Raw genomic sequence first — 20,622 nt, forward strand, 5'->3', positions numbered from 1 at the left:
GTTTTTAAAATAATGAACATATACATATTAAGCTGGATCTGTGATATTTTGGTGTTTCAAATTGGCAGAGGTTCCTAGGAACATACACTGTCTTTCACTCACAGACTCTCATAATACACTCATGTGCACACTCACATACTTACACACACACACACACCTTTTTTTTTTTAAGATTTTATTTATTTATTTTTTATATGAGTACATTGATGCTGTCTTCAGACACACCAGCAGAGGGCATCAGATCCCATCACAGATGGTTGTGAGCCACCATGTGGTTGCTGGGATTTGAACTCAGGACCTCTGGAAGAGCAATCAGTGCTCTTAACTGCTAAGTCACCACCTCCACCACTTCCCCCCTCCCCACTCCACTTCTTTCTGGGGTTTCTTGTCATTGTTTTAGATTAGATGACTTGGAGTTGTTTGCTTGGCCTTTTCTGAGAAAGATTTTCTCTGTGTAGCCTTGGCTGCCCTGGAAATCAGAGATCCACCTGCTTCTGTCTCCTCCATGTCTAACCTTGGAGTAGATTGTTCATTGACTCTGTAACAGTTATGTGCTCAGCTCTCAGTAGTAGACCTGCAGACTGTATCTGTTACCCAGCCTCTCTCATGTCTGCCTTTCTTTCCTATTTCAGTCTATTTGTAGCACATCTGTTGACTTTTAAAAACTGTAGCTCCCACCAGGCAGTAATGGCACACACCTTTAATCCCAGCACTCAGAAAGCAGAGGCAGGCGGAGGTCATGTAGTCTCCAGAGAGAGTTCCAGGACAGCCAGGGCTGCACAGAGAAACCCTGTCTCAGAAAGCAAACAAACATTGAACCATAGAACCACAAGCAGAAGAGCATGCAAGTGTGGGGGAGGTGTGTGTGCGAGTGCACTCGCACAGGCACATGTGAGTGTACGTATCAGTGCTCCTACATGAGGATGCACTGCTTCTCTTGAGCGTTCAGTCCTGCGGCCCTTGCCTGGCTAGTTCTACCTCTTTCCATCCCAGTACCTACGGCCACTGAGCTTTCAAGAAAGTTACATTGACATTATTTTTATGTTATCCAGTTTCTTTATAAGTCTTAAAATTAACTTTACACACAGAGTTGGGTCTCTTTTTCCATCATGTGTTCCAACTCATGTCATCAAGCTTGGTAGTGGCACGCTCCTTTATCCCTGAACCATTCTCCAAGCCCCTCACTTAGAACTTTTTTTCAATGTGTGTGTGTGTGTGTGTGTGTGTGTGTGTGTGTGTGTGTGTACACGTACATTCTATGATGCATAGGTGGAGGCTAGAGGACAGATTTCCAGAATTGAGTTTCTACTAATAAGTATTCATGTGCACATTGTACACTTGCCTTCATGTGGGAACTTAAATTGGCCGTAGGGTGTTTGCCATTCCAGCAGTAAGGAAAAATAGAAACCGAAACATTGCACCCCATCCTTAAATATCAACTATTGTTGGGTCTTGATGTGGCACAAGAATGATGGTATTCAACATGGCAGCCTCGTGTGTGGTGGCGGCGCTCATGGGTCTTGAGTTTGAGACTAGGTATTGAGATTCTGCCTCAAAAGCAGCAAATGCAACAAACCGAGTAGCTATTAAAATGTTTCTGCCCTCTCCAGTTCCATAACTGTGTGGCTGTGTGTTCTTCCTCTCATTTCAACACGGCTGCAGCAGCCCAGTGCATATAAAAGTCTGTTACTGTGAGGTCATCCTAGACAACTGTTGTCACTGTGCTTCTTCTGGTTGTTGCCATTGCTCTTTTGAGAAATGGTCCTCTGAGTAATCATGGCTGGCCTATAACTTACCGTGCAGACCGTGATAGCCTTGAACTCACAGAGATCTGCCTAATTCTCCTGAGTAAGTGGAATCGTAGGTAGATCTCACAACCATTAGGGAACCATAAAATAGCACAGACATTCTAGAATAGGTCAAAGGGTGAGCTGTAGATCCATGAGAGAAGCTGTGGTTTAGGCTTTCTGAGGTACAATAGGAGCTCCTTAAAGTCAGAAAAGCATTTGGAAAGTCGTGGAAAGGCTTTTGCAGGCTAGTTTAGTCATGGCTACGTAGGAAATAGAAATGAACGTGTTAGGGTGGAAACAGTGGCTACACAAAGAGGTTGTTTTGGTATGATGGTATATACTCCAGAAGCAGAAGTGGAGAGAGAGGCAGAGAGATCTCTGGGTTCCAGGCCAGCCTCATTTACACAGAATTGCAGCTGAACTGATATTACACAGAGAAGCCCCATCTTCCCAAACCAAAACCAGACCAAGCAGTTAGTTTTAGAAAGCCCGTTTTGACTTGGCCTGTTGAGTTCTTGGTGTGGTTCTTGAAGCAGTTTCTCTGCATAAACTAGAACAGTCATCTACAACCTTCTATGTCTAAAAGGAAAGCCAATGCTAACCCTAAGTGAGTATTTGTGTGAGCAGGTCACCATGACAACATGTTCCTAGTCACCTGCTTTTCTTGTACTGTCATGGTTTTATTCCCTCTTGAAAATGCCCACCGTCTTTCTTGCCATCTCCTTCCAAGGTTTCCAGTCCACTCCAGGCTGAGGGACTTGGCTGTGTGCCAGGGGTAAGGGGCACAGGATAACAAAACAACAACAAAGGAATGACCTTACTGCCTCGGATGGGGCTGGCTGAGCTTTGAGAGGGGCGCATCACAAAGCTCACACAGGACAGACATGCAGTGGAGCAACAGAACAGTTTTCAAAAATGTATGCAGGGCCATGGTCATTGCTAGCTCGGGCCATGTTTACTCTCCTCTCACCCTTTGTCACTGCTACTGCTGACCTCCCTAACCTTTCCCCAGACAGTTCTCCTGATGAAAACGCTTGTTGGAGTATAAGGAAAAAGTGAGACAGGCCATTGGTAAAGTGTTTGCCTGCAATGTGTGGTCCCTGAGTCTGGTGTCAGGGCTCTGAGCGTGATGCAGCACACTGTGGTTTTGTGCATTGTTTGTTTGTGAGACGTTTTCTGTCTGGAATTCACTCTATAGATCATGCAAACTCACAGAGGTCCACCTGCCTCTGCCTCCTGAGTGAGTACTGGGGTTGAAGGCCTGTGTCACCACCACCAGGTAGTGTCACACCTGTGTAATCTCAGCCCCCAGGAAGGAAGGAAAGATCAGAAGTTCAGACTTTGCTGATGTACATGGTGAGAGCCAGGAGGGTGACCAGGGCTTCATAGGAGCTCCTGCCTCACACATGCTACAGAAGGTTGGAGACAACAGAAGAGATTGAGTCAGTTCTCAGAAGGACGGGAGGCTAACTGAGCACATGTGCTTGTAAGCCTACCTACTTGAAGAAGGGTTAGGAATGGTGAGGAGCTGCCCTTGACAATGTCCCTGGGCTGGAGAGAAGGCTCAGCGGGTAAGAGCGCTGGCTGCCCTTCCAGAGGACCTGGCTCAATTCCCAGCACCCACATGGCAGCTCACTGTGTCTGTAGCTTCAGTTTCCTGTCCATCTGATGCCCTCTTCTGTATGGACACATGATACATCATAAGTAAATAAACAAGTAGTAACGACAAAAGGTTGTCTTTCATCTGCTTGAACTGAGTTACTTCGCTTGAAAAGAATTTTCAACTGTTTGTGTCACAACATTTGTTAACCTTCTGTTCTCTTCACTACAGGAGGCTGAACAGTACTCAAGGGGAAATTCGAGTTGGCCCCAGCCACCAGGTAAATATTTTACTAACTTGATAGCTTTTTATTTCCTTTTCTCTGGTTATATCTTCATTCTTTTGAGTAGCATCTTAAGAATGGTTACTGATATGGAGAATTTTCTATTTATTTTTAAGTCCAGAGTTACAGGTTTTGTATGTGCCTCTCCCACCAGTGTGTGTGTGTGTGTGTGTGTGTGTGTGTGTGTGTGTGTGTGTGTGTGTGTGTGTGTGTGTAGCAGCAGCGTTGTCTCTGTGAGACAGTTTCTCACTGGCCCTGTACTTAGGCTGTTGACCAGCAGGCTTCAGCAGTTCCTCCACCCTGGCCCTGCTGCAGGAGCAGCAGCCACACCTGGCTTTTATGTGGTTCCTGGGGTCTGAAGCAAGGCCTCCATGCTTATGTAGTGGGTGTGCTCTCTAATAGTGTCCTGAAGTTTTGAGACAGTGAACTGCTCTGTAGCCGAGTCTGAGCTGTATATAGCATAAACCTGCACTTCCAACCCTGCCTGTGTTCCTCTGTGCTGGGGTTACAGACGTGAACTACATCCAGCTTGAGGGGTCTTTCCTCCTGGTCATATTACCAAGTGTTAAAATATAAAAAGCAGCTGTGGGAAGATGGGATGATGGATAGGAAGAAAGAATGGGCTGGAATGTGTGTGTTCGCCCTTCAGTTTTACAGAAGTTTTATAATGAAACCCATAATTTTATACTATAACTTAAAAGTTAATAATAAGAAAAAAGAATTTTTTAAAAAAGATTTAACTAGAGGCAGAAAAATCTCTGCAGATTGGAGGCCAACCTGGTCTATATAGGGAGTTCCCAGACAACCAGGGCTCCATAGTGGAACACTGTCTTGGGGTATTTGATACCCTTTTCTGGCTTCTATAGGCACCAGGCTCACATATGCTACATATACATGCATACCAGTGAAAAGTACTTATCCTTATAAGATGAAAATAAGCAAACTTTACTAAAGAAGACTGAGAGTGCCACTCCATGGTGGAGACTTGCCTCTTGTGTGAAGCTCGAGGCTCCTCTTCCACCGCCCCTGGAAAGGAGGAGAAGTATTTTAAACAGGCAAGATGGTGGGGACTTTTCAGCTGGATCTTGGGTGAGCTGTGCTCTGATATTTGTTCAGTGCACTAAGGAAGGTTCCTCTGCTTAGGATTCCGTTAGGAACATCTGAGGGGAGCACTCTGGCCGCTGTGGTCCACACCTCTGGCAGGGTTGTCCTAGTCACTTGAGGCCTGGTCTTTTGTAAGCATTGCTGGCATTCCAGACTAGTGCTGCTAGGCTGTTCTCCACAGATGTGAGCTGCATTCAGTGGTTTTGACATGAACTAGTGTTTGGTCATGTCCCCTTTGCTAAACCCCAGGGAAAATGGGCATATTGTAATGACCTTGAACTGTCACTTGAGTGAACTGTGTGTTGGGGAGATAGCCAATATGTTTGAAATTACAGATCACAGCAATCTTTGTGTGGCCATAAAAGATATAGGTGTTTCCTAGTTGTTCTGTTGTTATTTGTTTGGTTTTTGGTTTTTGGTTAGATTTTTAACATTTTATGTGCCACATACATTTCTAAAGAATTTATTTTAACTCTCTGATGAGAGAAAAGTAAAAAAAAATAATAATAATAAAGACATTGTCTTAGTCGGCGTTTCTATCCCTGCATAAAACACTATGACCAAGAAGCAAGTTGGGGAGGAAAGGGTTTATTCAGCTTATACTTCCATGTTGCTGTTCACCACCAAAGGAAGTCAGGCCTGGAACTCACACAGGGTAGGATCTTGGGAGGCAGGAGCTGATGCAGAAGCCATGGAGGGATGTCACTTACTGGCTTGCTTCCCCTGGCTTGCTGAGCCTGCTTTCTTATAGAACCCAGATCTACCAGCTCAGGGATGGCACCACCCACAGTGGACTGGGCCCTCCTTCCTTGATCACTAGTTGAGAAAATGCCTTACAGCTGGATCTCATGGAGACATTTCCTCAAGGGAGGCTCTTTTCTCTGTGATAACTCCAGCTTGTGTCAAGTTGACACAAAACCAGCCAGTATAGACATTTGTCAAAATGGAGAAAGCAACAGAGGGATAGTGTTTGTAGATGCTTCTCATTTTATGACAAAGGCAGAAAAGCACGGTAGCAGAACCTTTAATTTTGGGCTTGTTCTTGGAGTGGGCTGTTAGGTGGGCCTGACCAGGACTGTCTCTGGACTATGGACTGTGGGGGTGGTGCCCACAGCCTTGTACAAACTTAGTAAGCTTTCTACCTATGACCTGCATTACTCTATCCCTAGCTCTGGACTAGAGTTTTGGACCGAGAACTTAGTATGTAGACTAGGCTGGTCTCAAACTCAGAGATCGACCTGGCCCTTTTTTTCCAAGTAGGGGATTTAAGGTACAAATCATCATGTTCTGCTTATTATTATCATTTAAACACACACATATGTGCCTGTGTGTCTGTCTGTCTGTCTGTGTACACATGAATGAAGATGCTTGAGTCCAGAAGAGTGTCAGAGATCTCCTGGAAATGTACTTACTAGGCAGTTATGAGCTGCCTGAAGTGGGTTCTGGGAACCAAACTTGAGCTCCTTGTTTGGTTTTTGGGGATAGATGTTTATCAATATGTAGCCCAGATCAACTCTGCATTCTAAGTGCTGAAATTGAAGGCGTGTGCTATCAATCAATCATCCTAGGATTGTGATTTTTTTTTTCTATTTACAGCTCTCTATTTTGTGCATGTGCTTGTGCACGTACATGCCTGTTTACATGCATTCATGCCTGTGTATATTAGAGGACAGCTGAGAGGAATAGATTTTCTCCTTCTGCTCTACAGGTCCCAAGGATCAAGCTCAGGTTGTCCTATTTGGCAGCGGGCACCTCTATCCTGTCGCCGTGCTTTAAGTCCAGGACCCTGTTCTTGCCTGGTGTGGCTCATCTCACACCCGTTCTCCTATTTCCCTTGTGTTGTACTTTCTACCCATTTTCTCTCCCACAGTTTGTTTCCAGGGTTTCGGGATCTGCATGCTAGACTTTGACTTAAGAAATATTTCCTTAATCACAGAAAAGATGATTGCTAGGAGAAGATGCGCCTAAAACCAGAAAGAAGCAGATTTGCTTGGCTTGGGATTATGTGTTTTCATTTAAATCAAATGCATATTCAATATCAGATCTGATTTTTTTTTTTTTTTAAAGAAAAGTTTTAGAGTACCAAAATCAAATTACCTTTTGTCTTTGTTAGGGTTTTACTGCTGTGAACAGACACCATGATCAAGGCAACTCTTATAAGGACTATATTTAATTGGGGCTGGCTCACAGGTTCAGAGGTTCAGTCCATTTTCAAGGCAGGAGCATGGCAGCATCCAGGCAGGCATGGTGCAGGAGGAGCTGAGAGTCCTCCATCTTCATCTGAATAGTAGAAGACTGGCTTCCAGGCAGCTAGGTTAAGGATCTTAAGCCCATGCTCACAGTGACATCTACTCCAACAAGACCATACTTTCTAATGGTGTCAGTCTCTAGGCCAAACATATACAAACCATCACACTTTCTTAAAAGTTTTTCCACTTTTTTTCTAGGATAGATAATAACAATTACAAAAGTGGGAACATAAAACAGTTCTCTTCATGTAACTAAGCTTCGCAGAGTTGGCAAGAACTGTTTTGTCTGCTCTCCCTCCCTCAGGCTGCTTTCTACCTTTGATAATTGAAATGCATTACAGATCCAGTATTTTAATTTCAATAGTGCAATAGAAAGAATCCCTCTTATAAAGACATAATTATAGCATTTCACACCAAATCAAATCAATAATATCTTGGGGTTGGGAGATGACTCAGTGGATACTTGCTATTTGACTGACAAGATGGCTTCAGCCTGATGACATGGTGATCCTGCCCCCTACATGGTGGAAGAAGAAAACTGACTCTTATATGTTGTCCTGACTACTGCATGTACCCTGTGGTACACTGCTACCCTCTCCAACACAAAAAAAGAAACACATGCACACACAATACTTGCCCTGTAAACATGGGAACCAAGAGTTCATTATGGTCTCTAGAATCCATCAAAAATGTCAAGCAAGTGTGCTGTGCTGCCTGTCTTTCCCACAGAAGAATGGAGAAGTGAGATCCCCAGAGCAAGCTGCTGAGCAAGGTGTGTCATAATGGGTTTGACTGAGTGAACTTGCCTGAATTAATAAAACCCAAGAGCAGTTGAGGATGATTTCCTACATCAACCTCAGACATCTCTGTATGTTCTCCAACAAATACACATGTTCCCACTCATATGCAATAAAATGCATACATATAGATACACATCATACATACAAAAAATAAAACAGTAATTCCTTTTTAAAATATTTGCTTTCAATTTAGAGTTGTACATGTATGCTTCTATCCATGGGGACCACATGTATGTGAGTATAGTTGCCGCAGAAGACCAAAAGAAGACACTGAATTCCTTTGGAACTAGAGTTACAATTAATTGTTCACTGTCTGGTGTGGGTGCTGGATATTAGAAAATATAATGGGGTGAGGGGATCCCTGGTGGGCCCATGCCAAGGTGTGCCCCTGGGAAAATACACCAGCCAACAGATCTGGTATAAATGGGGTTTATTGGGGTAAGGGAGAAGAGTAGTGAGGACCTAGAGAAGGGGGAGAGGCAGAGAAGTGGACATAAAGACAGACAGATCAGAGTAAAGCCATAAGGGCAGAGAAGAGGTGGGGGTGCTATAGAGAAGAACAAGGAGAGGGAGAGAGAATGCTGAGGTGGGGGCAGAACACAAGAATGAAGGAACATGTAGGGAGAGCGAGCATGGGTGGGGATGGCAGGCAGTGCTTCAGTAGGCAGCCCACATCTGGTGTGCCTGGTGGCAACGGGTAGATCCATGGGAGGAGCCTAGTAGAATCTACTGTAAGCCAACACTGCTAACTAAACTGTCCTCTGCAAGAACAATATTGGCTATTAGCTGTTGAGCCACCCCAGGAACCCCAAATCAATAATCTCCAACATTATCCCTGCTTCTTCCTCCCTCGTTCCCCTTCCCTTCTGATGCTGTGTGTGTGAAACTATATATGTAAGTTCATTCTGACACTTGTAAGTTAAGCTGAAAACTTTTAACCTTCTATTAACTCTGCTTTCATCTAAATCTGTCTGTTTGCTCCATGTATGGTAAACACTATCTTAATTGTTTTTATTCCTTTATCTTATACCCCAGAAAAACAATACTTAACATTGCTGTGGCCTCTTCCTTTTGCTTTCTTTGGTGCTGGGGTTGAGTTTAGAGCCTTTCATGTGCATTACACACACTTTGCCACTGATTTATCCTCACAGCTGCTTGGAAGCAGTATGCTGTTATTTTTTCTTTTTTCTTTTTTATTATAGTCCATGAGGGCTGTGTAGGTAAATTAATGTTATAGCATTACTTGAAATTTTGAAATGGTTCCCGAGTAGAACAGTTCAGTCAGTTCTTACATGTTATTTAATGTCCATTTGAGACTCAGTGATGTTTTTGTTCTCACTTTTACTCTCTTCCCTTTTATATAAATGGTAGATAATACTCTCTGGTCTTCCTTTCTTCCTGTTGCTCTCAGAGCTGGTCTGCTCTCCAGGTTTGAGCTCCTCCTTTTTTCCACCCTGTGTGTGACAGTATGTCTGAGTCAGGAGTAATGCTGAGGTACATGGCCTGTGCTTAGCCAGCTCACCTTTGCATATGTCCTCAGAAAAGGGCTGCCTGGAGCACTATTCCTGGCAGCATTCCCCTCCCTAGTCATTGTGATAGATGGAGAATGGACCTCATTCCTTATCATTAAAAGCCATTGCCATTTCTTTCCCTTTGTAGTCATATTTCTAGTCCCACTCTCCCCAGGGGTTGGTCCTGTCCCCCAATTATAGTACTTTTTAATAATTAATTTCATAGAGAGCCATTATGGCATTAGATGGATGCAAAGCCCAATGTGACTTTTCGTATGAGTGGCCGTCCTGTTCTCATCTTGACCCAGTGTTTCACCTTATATGAAGTAGAATTTATCGTGACACCTGTACGTGATGGGACAGAGAAACTACAGAACTAGACCACTCTGTAGGCAGAAAGACTTATTGAGGATCAAACTGCCAAGGATACCACAGGATGTGGGATACAGAGAGAAAATCAAAGTGGTGGAAAAGCCAACAGATTTTATATGACAGAGTGGAAATCTGAACTGGTACAGGCTGTCTGGATTGATCCAGAATTCTAGGTACCTTAACAGAGGTAGCTGAGTTGGGAAAGGTTAATTCAGAGGAGACCCTAGAGGATTAAAGGTGATTCCAGCTTTTTTAATAAACCAGAACCTTTAGACTTTAGATGTTATGAAAGGGGGCTGAGAGATGGCTCAGCAGTTAAGAGCACTGACTGCTCTTCCAGAGGTCCTGAGTTCAAATCCTAGCAACCACATGGTGGCTCATAACCATCTATAATGAGATCTGATGCCCTCTTCTGGTCTGTCTGAAGACAGCTACAGTGTACTCATGTACATAAAATAAATAAATCTTTAAAAAAAAGATATTATGAAAGGGAATGCTAATCATGGAAAGATCACTACTTTGCTTAGGGTGGTGCTACACTCCTGTACTGCTAGCATTTGGCTGGCTGAGACAAGACCCTGCCTCCAAACCAGTCAGCCAGTCAAGAGAGAGTTATAGGAGTTTAGGTATATCAGAGTTGGCAGGCAGCTGCAGAGCCAACACAGCTTGTCGACCATCAGAAACGCTGCCATGGGTACATTCCGTAGAAAATTCCAGTCATATTCCAGACTTTACTTGTGTCATAGATCGTGTCATAGAGTAGCATCACTGGACAAGAATGTGGATGTTTTTAAGGCATCACTGAGGAACAAACCCAGAACTGCCTTAAAACTTGAATATCCAGCATTCAGAAACAGAAGCTATCATTAAAAGTGGAGATTTCCAGTCCAAAGCCATCTCCAAGTAGATCTGAAGATGACAGCAGCAACCCGACAAGAAATCCTCGGCCTCTACTGAATGAAGCATGTTCAGGCTTGCACAGAAATGGCAGGCAGCATCAGGGCAGATGGAAGGCACCATCAAAGCAAAACAGTACGTACCAAATGAAGCCAGAACACTGTTCTAGAAAAACAAACATCTCACAGACAGACCCAGACCTGATTAAACAATGTATAGATGGATGCACAGCCAAGATTGAGATTGGACTGCATTACCGGATCCTTATCCATCTGCCTCCAGTGGGTCTCACCCCACGACAAGGCCAGGAACTTCAAACCCAGGGGAAACCGAGAAAACTTTCCAAACCAGTGTATCTGGATTCTCATGATGAAGTTTCCTAACAAAAACAACACTTTATTGTTGAGAATGGTGAGCCAACTAGGTTTTGAATGTAAACAAGTCAATATATTCTTCTTGATTAGGAGCGAAATTACTTCCTTCAGACCTTCAAAATTGGTCATCGGCTATGACTTGTGGCCGCAGGCGTCTCTAGGGTTTTTCCAGGGTCTTGCTGCTGCTACTGCTTGAGCTGATGACATTAGCCCTGGAGGTCGTGGACTTTATATCTTCACTGAAGCTGTCCTTGGGAGCTGTCTGAGGCCTGCCGAGGAAGGCTGAAGGCAATTCCTGGGACTGCCTTTCAGCACACATCTGATGCAGAGGGATTAGCTAGTTGTTGTAAGTTCACATGGCTCCAAAACTGCTCTGCTCCCAAAATACTTTCTAGAGGTTTTCCCACAAGTTACTCTCATTTGCTTAAAACTGGTTTCTCTATAGCCCCCCCCCAAAAAAAAAAGAATTTCCAGATTGGGAGTGGGGGAGACAGTTCCTGTGAAACAGGGGTGTCCCCCTGGTTGGGGCAGTCCTACTTCTGTCTTTACCACGGACTCCTTCTTCTACATGCACATGGCTGATACGCTGCCTGCCTGGTGTAGATTGGGACGGGGAGTTTTGTCTTGTGTCTGTTATAGTAAATATGTGTCTCTTTGCTTTTCCAGTGTTTGCTTCCACCCTGGTCTACTTTTTTCCACGTAAACTGTTCTGAGCTTTGTATGAGCGAGAGCTTTTTTACTCCAGCAGAGTGTTAAATATCAAAGCAAGATTCCCATGTTTATCATGTGCTGAGATTGGAGTGCTGGGTAACTTGCAGGTGTCTGACCTTTCCCAGGCCTATGGTTATAGCAGCCATTGTCCTGCTCACCTGCTCTGATTCAACAGAGTGTAGGTGGGAGACCTGACTACTTAGGATCTGGTAGTCATCGCTTCTGTTCTTATTTGGGACATTAGTGTTACATCTGATGCATTGTTCTTACGTATACTGCTCCGTTCACTTTGTAGAGTCAGAGCAAGTCACGGACAGTGCTTTTCTTTCAGAGCGCTCCGGCCTGTTTCTTGATAAGCAGCTCTCCCATTCCCCAGCCATGCTGTTTCTACCATTTAAGTTAATTCGACTGTTTTTAGTGTTAGCTTAAGTAGCTCTGTTTTAATCTAACCATGACACACTATCCTTAGGTGCAGTCCTGTAAGTCAACATGTGTCTGGCTTGTGAGTTTTGGAGATGTGTCTTATTCTGTGATACTCTGGGGTTTGTTTGTTCCATTTGTATGTGGATTCTTTCACCTTTACATCATAATGCAGCCAAACACTCACTACTTCTTCAGTGGAGTCTTGATGTGACTTCAGTGATTCCAGTTTTACTCTAGCCTTTCTGCTGCCCAAGGAAAGAAGCGCATCAGCTCCAGAGGATGCTTCGGTGATAACTTTTTCTAGTACCCTACCTTGATGGTGACTTCTTCATCCCTGTCTTACAGGCCAAACTTCCAGATTTGCAACCATTTCCTTCTCCAGATGGTGATACTGTGACTCAGCACGAGGAACTTGTCTGGATGCCTGGAGTCAGTGACTGTGACCTCCTCATGTACTTGAGAGCAGCAAGGTAATGGGAAGTGAGCCCCAGTGCTTTCTGAATTAGGACACCCAGACTGATGAGTATCTGTGAAATATCCCCCTTCCCTCCTTATTAGTAATGAGGCCTTTTCTCACTCTGAGCACTGCTCTCTGCCCTAGTGATCCTTCGGACCTGACAAAAGCAGCTTACCAGTTTTCTTCTTGATATTTGCTGCACATCATACTTAGAACCTCTTCAGCCATACGTGTGACTATCAGCACCCCTCACTGCAGCTGAGAGTCACTCACCTCACTTTACAGTTCCCTCGCTGAGTTCCTGTTCTCTGTGCTTTTTGCCTCTTGATTAGTGTCTGACCCTAGCTTGACATTTGTGTGACTTTCTTACATGGGAACATTTATCTGTGATTATTCTATAAAACTTGCAAACATGCAAATGACAAAGAAGAGAACAGGAACTTCAGGACTTTCGTGCCATAGTGCAGACAGAACCTACCTTTGTAGTGATTTGGGGGTACTCTCTTCAGCCTCACCAGTGTGTAGTAGCAAAAACTGAAGTGCATAGCTTGGGGCCGCTATTCCGCCTTGTCTGTGTGCAGAGATGAGGCAGTGGAAATGAGGTGGGCGGTTGTTGCCCGTTCTGCATCTTTGCTGTTAGTTCACTGAAAGGCAGTTGGTATATAGTTAATAGGAATTAATTTCATCTATTTTCCAGGGACTTGAAAGTATTAAATTAATGCTTAGTAATAGTATATTTGGATACTTTAAAAATATCACAATCCGTGGAGTACTATTAGAAATAGATATTTCATGTGCCCAGATTTGTAACCTGAGTATGTGCAAAACAAGAGAAGTAACATGGACCTGTTGTTGAGTCTCTAGATGGGGGGAAGGGTTAGAAGAAGGCTGGGCTGAAGACTGACATAATATGCATGTATTAATGGAATCGTCTAGAAGCTGTACATGTAAACTAAGGATTAAAACCCACTGTGTATTCAGATATTGATGTGTGCTGATCAAGGAAACTCCATCCTTTTCCCCAAAGGAGCATGGCAGCATTCGCAGGGATGTGTGACGGAGGCTCCACAGAGGATGGCTGTGTCGCAGCATCTCGGGATGACACCACTCTTAATGCGCTGAACACAGTAAGTCTCTGGATGTCACCTTAGAGAGCACAAGAGGAGTATGTAGCGAAGTGTGGCAAAACTATAGGGTACTGTGGTGTTGCTAGGATGCAAAATGATGTTGGCTCTGCAGTTCAGAGTGTTTGCTGTGCTTATACAGGAGCTTTGAAAATCCTCCTGTAACTTCCCATGGCATACCTCCATATGCACAATTTATATATAAAAATAAATTATATAAATAGACGTAAATTAGAAGCTAACAGAAGAATTGTGGGGGTTGGTGAGATAGCTCAGCACTTAAAGGCACTGATGCTCTTGCAGGGAAGCTGTCCTTAGTTTGCAGCCCTGCCATGGCTTCTTATAGCTGCCTGTAACGTTAGTTCCAGGAGGATCCAAAGCCTTCTTCTGATCTGACATGATATCTATGTGCTCCTGCATACACATGGTGTACATTCATACACTTGGGGCTGCACGCTTATGCACGAGCACACTCACATACAGAAAAGACCCTCCCCCCACCCCCAAAAAAAGAAAAGGTATTGTAGCCTTAGCACTAGTCTCCAAGATTGTGATTGTAGGGAAAGACATTGTAACTCCGGGTCTGTATCTTAATCTGTCTGACCCCCTAGGATTGTGAGAAGCTTCAGATGGGTTTCTGGTAACAAATGTCTTTACTGAAACCTTGCTCATTTGGGTGCAGAGATAATCTGGCTGTCCCTACAATACCCACTGAAAGAGATTATGCTATTGTTACCTTAAAAAAAATAAAACAAGTCAGGTGTAGTGGCGGGCAGCAGCATTGGGAGGTGGAGGCAGAGGCAGGCAGATCTCTTTGAGTTAGAGGCCAGCCTGATCTACAAACCAAGTCCCAGGACAGCGTGGCTACACAGAGAAACCCTGTCACAAAAGCAAACATTAATTTATTTTGTGAGGAAGGAACAACGTGCCACTTTTGCAATTGTGGAGGTCAGAGAACATTCTATGAGAGCCATTTCTTTCCACGTGGTTCCTGGGATCAGAAATGCACACGATTGGCTCGGTGATGTTGGGGCTCTCCTTTATTCCTAGTACTGAGGAGGCGGAGGCAGTGGATCTCAAGTTTGAGGATAGCCTGGCTACACTGAGAAACCCTATTTCTAAAAAACAAAGTCTCACACACACACACACCACCACCACCACCACCATCAACAACAACAACAACAAGAACAAACAACAACAGAAACCTCAAATTATCAGGCTTTGTGGCAAGTTTTCTTAGCTGCTGAGCTGACTTCCCTGAGCAGACATTGAGCCCTGGCCATAGTGGTTTTACTTACAGTTTAGAGAGGTCAGGTCATAAGCTAAGGTTATGTGAGCATGATTTCAGTACAGAATCCATGTACTGAATCTTGTCTAAAGTAATGAATTGCGGTGGCTTGTTAGTGGAGTGTAAGGTGAGTTTAATTCCCAGCACATCAGGCAGCTCACAATTGTTGCGGATGCCTAGCTGAGGTGCCTGTTAGCATGGTGAAGCAGGTGCTGCTGCTTTCCAGCAGAACTCCCAGCTCACCTCACCCCGCCCCCACCCCACCTCTCCTTCCCAGGCGCTGGGCTTCTGCTTCCCCCAGCCTGACCCCTGTAAAACTCAGCCATTTATCTTGCCATGCCTTTCCCTTGGCCTCCTGGCCCAGAATGCCTCTCTTTGGTTGCTCCTCTCATGTTTTTTCTCTCCCTCTCTCCCCTCATGGTCAACCTGGATTGTCCCTCCACCTGCTCTCTCCCTTGTATTTACAGTAAAGTCTTCCCAATCCTATAGGGAGACTTCTATCCTCCTTTGTTTGTTTAGTTAACATGTAGGGGTCTGAGAATTGATGAAAGAAGACCCCAGACTTGAACAGTACACAAGGGCAAAGACATTTATTCTGCAGGAACAGCCAGCGTGCGGGGGTTGGGGAATAGTAAATCATCCAAGCAAAATGGTGGCACTGAGGGAAGCTTGCAGGCCAAGTTAGGGGTTTTCTAGTTGTGGTTGGGGCACCTTCAGCAGTATTGGTTGAGCTATGGTATGGGATATTTGTACAGTTGTTCCTACCTCAAGGGACTTTTTTGTATCTGTTGTCAGCCCTGGTCAGATATTGGGACACTTACTGATTGGCTGCCCTTTTTCTGTGGTTTTTCTGAGAAGCCTGGGCTGTCCTTCTAGGAAATTGAAGCTTAAGGCCTAACATGTCTGCCTGTTCGAAATTGGAGTTAGGTCCTCTCCAACAGTCACCTGTGACTTCCATGTGTGTCCAGAGCACACAGGCAGACATACAAACACACCAGGAATAAAGAATCTTATGTACCTGTGTACTTCCTCATTAATTTATATATAAAGGAAAACTCTTTACTCTTGAAGGTTTTTTCGTTTGTTTGTTTGTTTGTTTGTTTTTGTTTTTTTAATTAATAAAAGACTTATGAAGACTGGAGAGATGGCACTGACTGCTCTTCCAGAGATCCCGAGTTCAATTCGCAGCAACCACATGGTGGCTCAAACCATCTGTAATGGGATCTGATGCCCTCTTCTGGTGTGTCTGAAGTGTAGTCACATATATAAAATAAATAAATCTTTTTTTTAAAAAAAGAAAGACTTATGGAATAATTCTCCTTTCATGGCTGTACTTATGATTTGAAGTTTGAATTGTGAAGCTAGTGCTGTGGTTAATGTCCCCTCCTGGCATGTTTGAGGTCTCCTTCCCAGCCCTCAGGATTCTCCTGCAGTCTGGGTTCCTGAGTAGTTCTGGTAGTTTTCTGCTTCTGGGAAGCAGGGTGGGGAGCATGGCAGCCTGCAGGCAGACCTGGTGCTGGAGGAGGAGCTGAGAGTATTGTATCTTGATCTCTACGCAGCAGGAGCCTGTGTGTAACACTGGGCGTAGCTTCAAAGCCCACACCTACTCCTGTAAGGCCACAACTCCTAATAATTTAACTCCCGCTGGGCCAAACATTTAATAAAATCAACACACAAAGTTTTTGTCTGTTCTGGAACTTTCTTTGTAGAGCAGGCTGGCCTTGAACTCAGAGATCAACTACCTTTACCTCTACTTCCTGAGTGCTGGGATTTAAGGCAGGGCTCAATCTGTGTTTCTTGTCTATGCTTTCTTGCATTCTCCTGGAGTCCCTCATCAGCGACTTTAGAGAGCTTTTGGTCTGTGTAGCAGAGTTGTTTAAACACACTGAGAAATCTTATTGTGAAAGGATGTCAATTTTTGTTGGTTGGTCATTTTGTATCTGATGAGATCCTCACAAAGTGGCTATCCTATTTTGATTGGCTGAAAGATGTTGCCTTCAGCTATTTGTTAATAGAATTAATCTTTCTCAGTCCTGTTGTCTCAGCCCATTTGTTAATATTTTGCCTTTGGTTGGTTTTTTGTTTGTTTTGTTCTTGTGGTTTTTCAAGATGGGGTTTCTCTGTGTAGCCCTGCCTATCCTAGACCTCGCTCTGTAGACCAGGCTGCCTCCTGCCTCTGTCTCCCAAGTGCTGAGATTAAAAGTACACCCTACCACTGCTGGCTCTGCCTGTTAACATTTTCCTTAAAGAACTTCATGAGGGATGTTGACGGATAGCCTTTCTTTTTATGTAATATATTAGAGAATCTGCAAAATAAATTTTCTTATTGCTAAACATTTGCAAGAACTAATAAAGTTATCAAATCTGAATGTATATTTATGAATCATTTTAAAATTAAGTAGCTTTGAGAGCAGTTGCGTGGAGCAGCACTGGGTGGCACATGCCAGAGACCATGGTTGGAGGCAAAGCTGAGAAGGACAGTGGGGAGGCCAAGGCTCAAGCAGTGTCTCACTCACAGAGAGCTGGGCTACAGTTTCCTGTGGGCCACATCCACAAACACTGGCAGACTTGCATCTCAAGCCATGGATGGATGGGTGCCACTGCTGCTGTGCAGGGCCGCACTGCAGTTCTGGAGCTCCTCACCACTCAGGCACTGGAGTTGGCATGTGATGCTTCTAAAGATGTCACAGTAAATCACATCACCCCATATCGCTTGCAGCTTACCATCCAAGGTGATGAAGAGTTGGAGTCACATATCAAGGCTACCATGGCCAGGGGCAGTGTGAGGTGCACAGCCACAAATCTCTGGAAAGAAGGGACAGTAGAGAACTGCGTAGGAAGTGAGTTAACCAATGTCTCCCTCACTGTCTGTACCTGGGTGTGTGGGAAAGCTTAGACAGTTGCTGTAGACAAGGTAAAAGACACATTTGTATGTGTTTGGACTCAAAGCTTAATAAGTCCCTTTCCCTGTGGTCACAGTCATGCATTAATTGGCCAGGTTTCTCCCTGTATTTTATAAAAAAAATAGAATTGATAAAACATGTTTTACAAAACTTAAAAAAAAATTAAGTAGGCCCGTGATTGCCTCAGTAGGTAAAGGCATTTACTGTCAAGCCTGATGACTTTAGTTTGGTTTTGGGGACTCACATGTCAGAAGGAAAGAATGTGCTTCTGTAAGTTGAAGGACACTGACATCCAGGCATCTGTGTAGGACACGTGCTGACATAGATATACAGACGTGCTCTTGTGAACACAGTAAGCAAATAAAATTTGTTTTAAATTTTAATTTTATGGGGATTGGAGAGATGGACTTAGCACTTGCTGATCTTCTGGAACACTGGCTTTCAGTTCCCAATGTCCACCCACTGGGCGGTTCCTAAAACTCATTTCCTGGGGATTTGATGTCCTCTTCTGGCCTCCAAGGCACTGTACACAGGTATGTGTGCACACAGCACTTTTAAAATAATAATAAAACAGACTAAAGAATAAAAGTATAAATAGATACAGGTTTATTCTTTATGTTTGTCAGCATTGGCAATATGTAAGTCTGTGTTTTTAAACATTTTGACTTATTTTTCTCTAGTTTATTGAGTTTAAATTTTAATGTCTATAGACTTTCTAATTGCTGGCCATTGTGTCTTCTGTGAGACCTTGGCTTTGTTTTCTCTGGATTGCTGTGAGTAGAGATTTGTCAAAGCAGGTCTTTAGAACAGTAGGTGTTGGTTCTGTTGTTGCTCTCCGCTAAACTTGTTTCCTTCCACCTGGTTTGTTGAGTTTCTAGCTTCCACATCTTGGGTGATTGTCTGTTTTCTTTTCCTGCTTTTCCAAAATACCTTTTTTTTTTTTTTTTTTTGGAGGGTACATGTTCAAGACAGGGTTTCTCAGCCTTGGCTGTCCTGGAATTTACAAACACCCCACCCCCCCACCCCTCACCATCATCTCTGCTATAGCTGCCTCCTGAGTGCTGGGATTAAGGACAAGCTCTGCCATCACCTGGCTCTTTTAAATTATGTGCACAGTGTGTATGTCTGTGTATAGGTATGTACATGTGAGTGCAGCTATCCTAAGAGGCCAGAGGGCTTGGATCCTCTGGAATGAACCTTAGAGTGGTTTTGAGCCACATGATGTAGGTGTAAAGAGTACGGCTCTTCTCCAGCAAGCTATCCCTCTAGCTCCAAGATCTCATTTGTTTGCAGTTTGTTTACTGATTTGGCACGTGATTTATGTTTGGTAAAATGCCTCATATGTTTTTAACTCTGCGGGGCGGGGGGCTTTAAGATTGAAGGGAGGTATTCAGTGGTGACCTGGTGATGTAAGGGTTTGTCCTCCTACTCATCCATGTCATAACTGACAAGATCATTGGTACAGTACAGAAGGCCCAAATAATAGTCACCATTTTAACATTTTTATTGCTCCTGTTAGTGCCCTGCTCATTTTGGCAATGTTTTTGAGGTTGTGTTTTGGGCACTACCTTTGAAGTACTTGTATGTACTCGCTCTTGCACTTTTGAGGGCAAGCTCTTTGTACCCAGTAATAACCCTTGTCTTGGTGTCTCTTGTGTTTGATGTTCATCTAGGCTCTCCAGCCTTCTCATCTTGCTCGTTTCATCTTTCTCTAGTTTCTTAGTTTGAATCCTGTCTCTGTGTTGAAGTAGCTCACTTGTCCCGTTTTGTTGTCTTGTTGTGGAGCTCAGTCTTTTTGTTGCTTGTTGATTGATTTGTTTTGCGTGTTCTTAAGGCAGAGCACCACGGCATATTCCCATCTGCCTTGCAGTTTGCTATGTTGCCTATGCTAGCCTCTTACCTCAGCCACCCAAATGTGGGGGTACAGGTGTGAGTCCCCTTGTGCTTCTTCTAATGACTTTGAACTGTGAGCTCTGTGAATTCAGGGTTGCTAAGCTGCTGATACCTTTAGAAGTGTTTCTATATGACCTAGGTAGTGTTAGCGTGTATGTAGATGTGCGACATTTGATGCCATAAACCATAGAACCTTCTTATCCTGATGGGTTTGATTCGGCCATCTCTGCTGAAGCCCATTTACAAATGACATCATCTCATGCTGAATTATTTTTACTAAATCGTTACTATGAGGCTCAGTTTTTTTACTTTAATAAAATAAACTTCTGAGTAATTTGTTGACATTTTTATGTTTACCTGTCTATGTCTGTTTTGTTTTATACTTGATATAAGTAAAATTGTATAATCCTGCAACAGAGATTACACCTCCACCTAGACAGCTTTACTCCCTGAAATATGGCTACTATTAGATATGTGGATGAAGCTTTTACATAGGAGAGAGAGAGTGTGTGTTTGCTTGTTTATTTGCGCGCGCGCACACACACACACACACACACACACACACATCTCCAACAAAAGATCAAAAGCTCCCTTTAGCTGAGTGATTTTTTTTTATCTCCGATTACTAAATTAGATCATTAACAATAGTTTGTTAACGATCCAATATTAATCATTTTGTTTTTTGAGCCTTGCCCTGCTCCCTGATAGGTGGTAGAGAAAGGCTAAATGTCCGTTGTGTGGTTGGATGGACAAATCAAGCTCCAGGCTATATCAGAGCCAATCATGTAGAACTTTGAATTATGAAATTGGTTTGGCAGAATCCACAGATGAGCTAACCATAAA

General features: G+C 43.7%; 1 protein-coding gene and 1 pseudogene across 6 annotated transcripts in view; both read left to right on the forward strand.

The window, feature by feature from the left end:
• RERE (arginine-glutamic acid dipeptide repeats) overlaps positions 1–20,622 on the forward strand; it is a 312,095-nt gene that overhangs the window by 203,919 nt on the left and 87,554 nt on the right. For all 5 annotated transcript variants that reach the window (XM_080921404.1, XM_080921406.1, XM_080921407.1 and 2 more), the window contains 3 exons: positions 3,622–3,670; positions 12,460–12,584; positions 13,599–13,698. In XM_080921404.1, coding sequence (XP_080777530.1) covers positions 3,622–3,670; positions 12,460–12,584; positions 13,599–13,698 — 274 coding nt within the window. The remainder of the gene's footprint in view (positions 1–3,621; positions 3,671–12,459; positions 12,585–13,598; positions 13,699–20,622) is intronic.
• On the forward strand, positions 10,625–10,989 carry LOC308424463 (LYR motif-containing protein 1-like; annotated as a pseudogene). Its single transcript has one exon. The product of its transcript is annotated as an LYR motif-containing protein 1-like (transcript).

The sequence above is a fragment of the Micromys minutus genome, assembly GCF_963924665.1.
Source record: "Micromys minutus genome assembly, chromosome: 9".
Taxonomy (NCBI): Eukaryota; Metazoa; Chordata; class Mammalia; order Rodentia; family Muridae; genus Micromys; species Micromys minutus.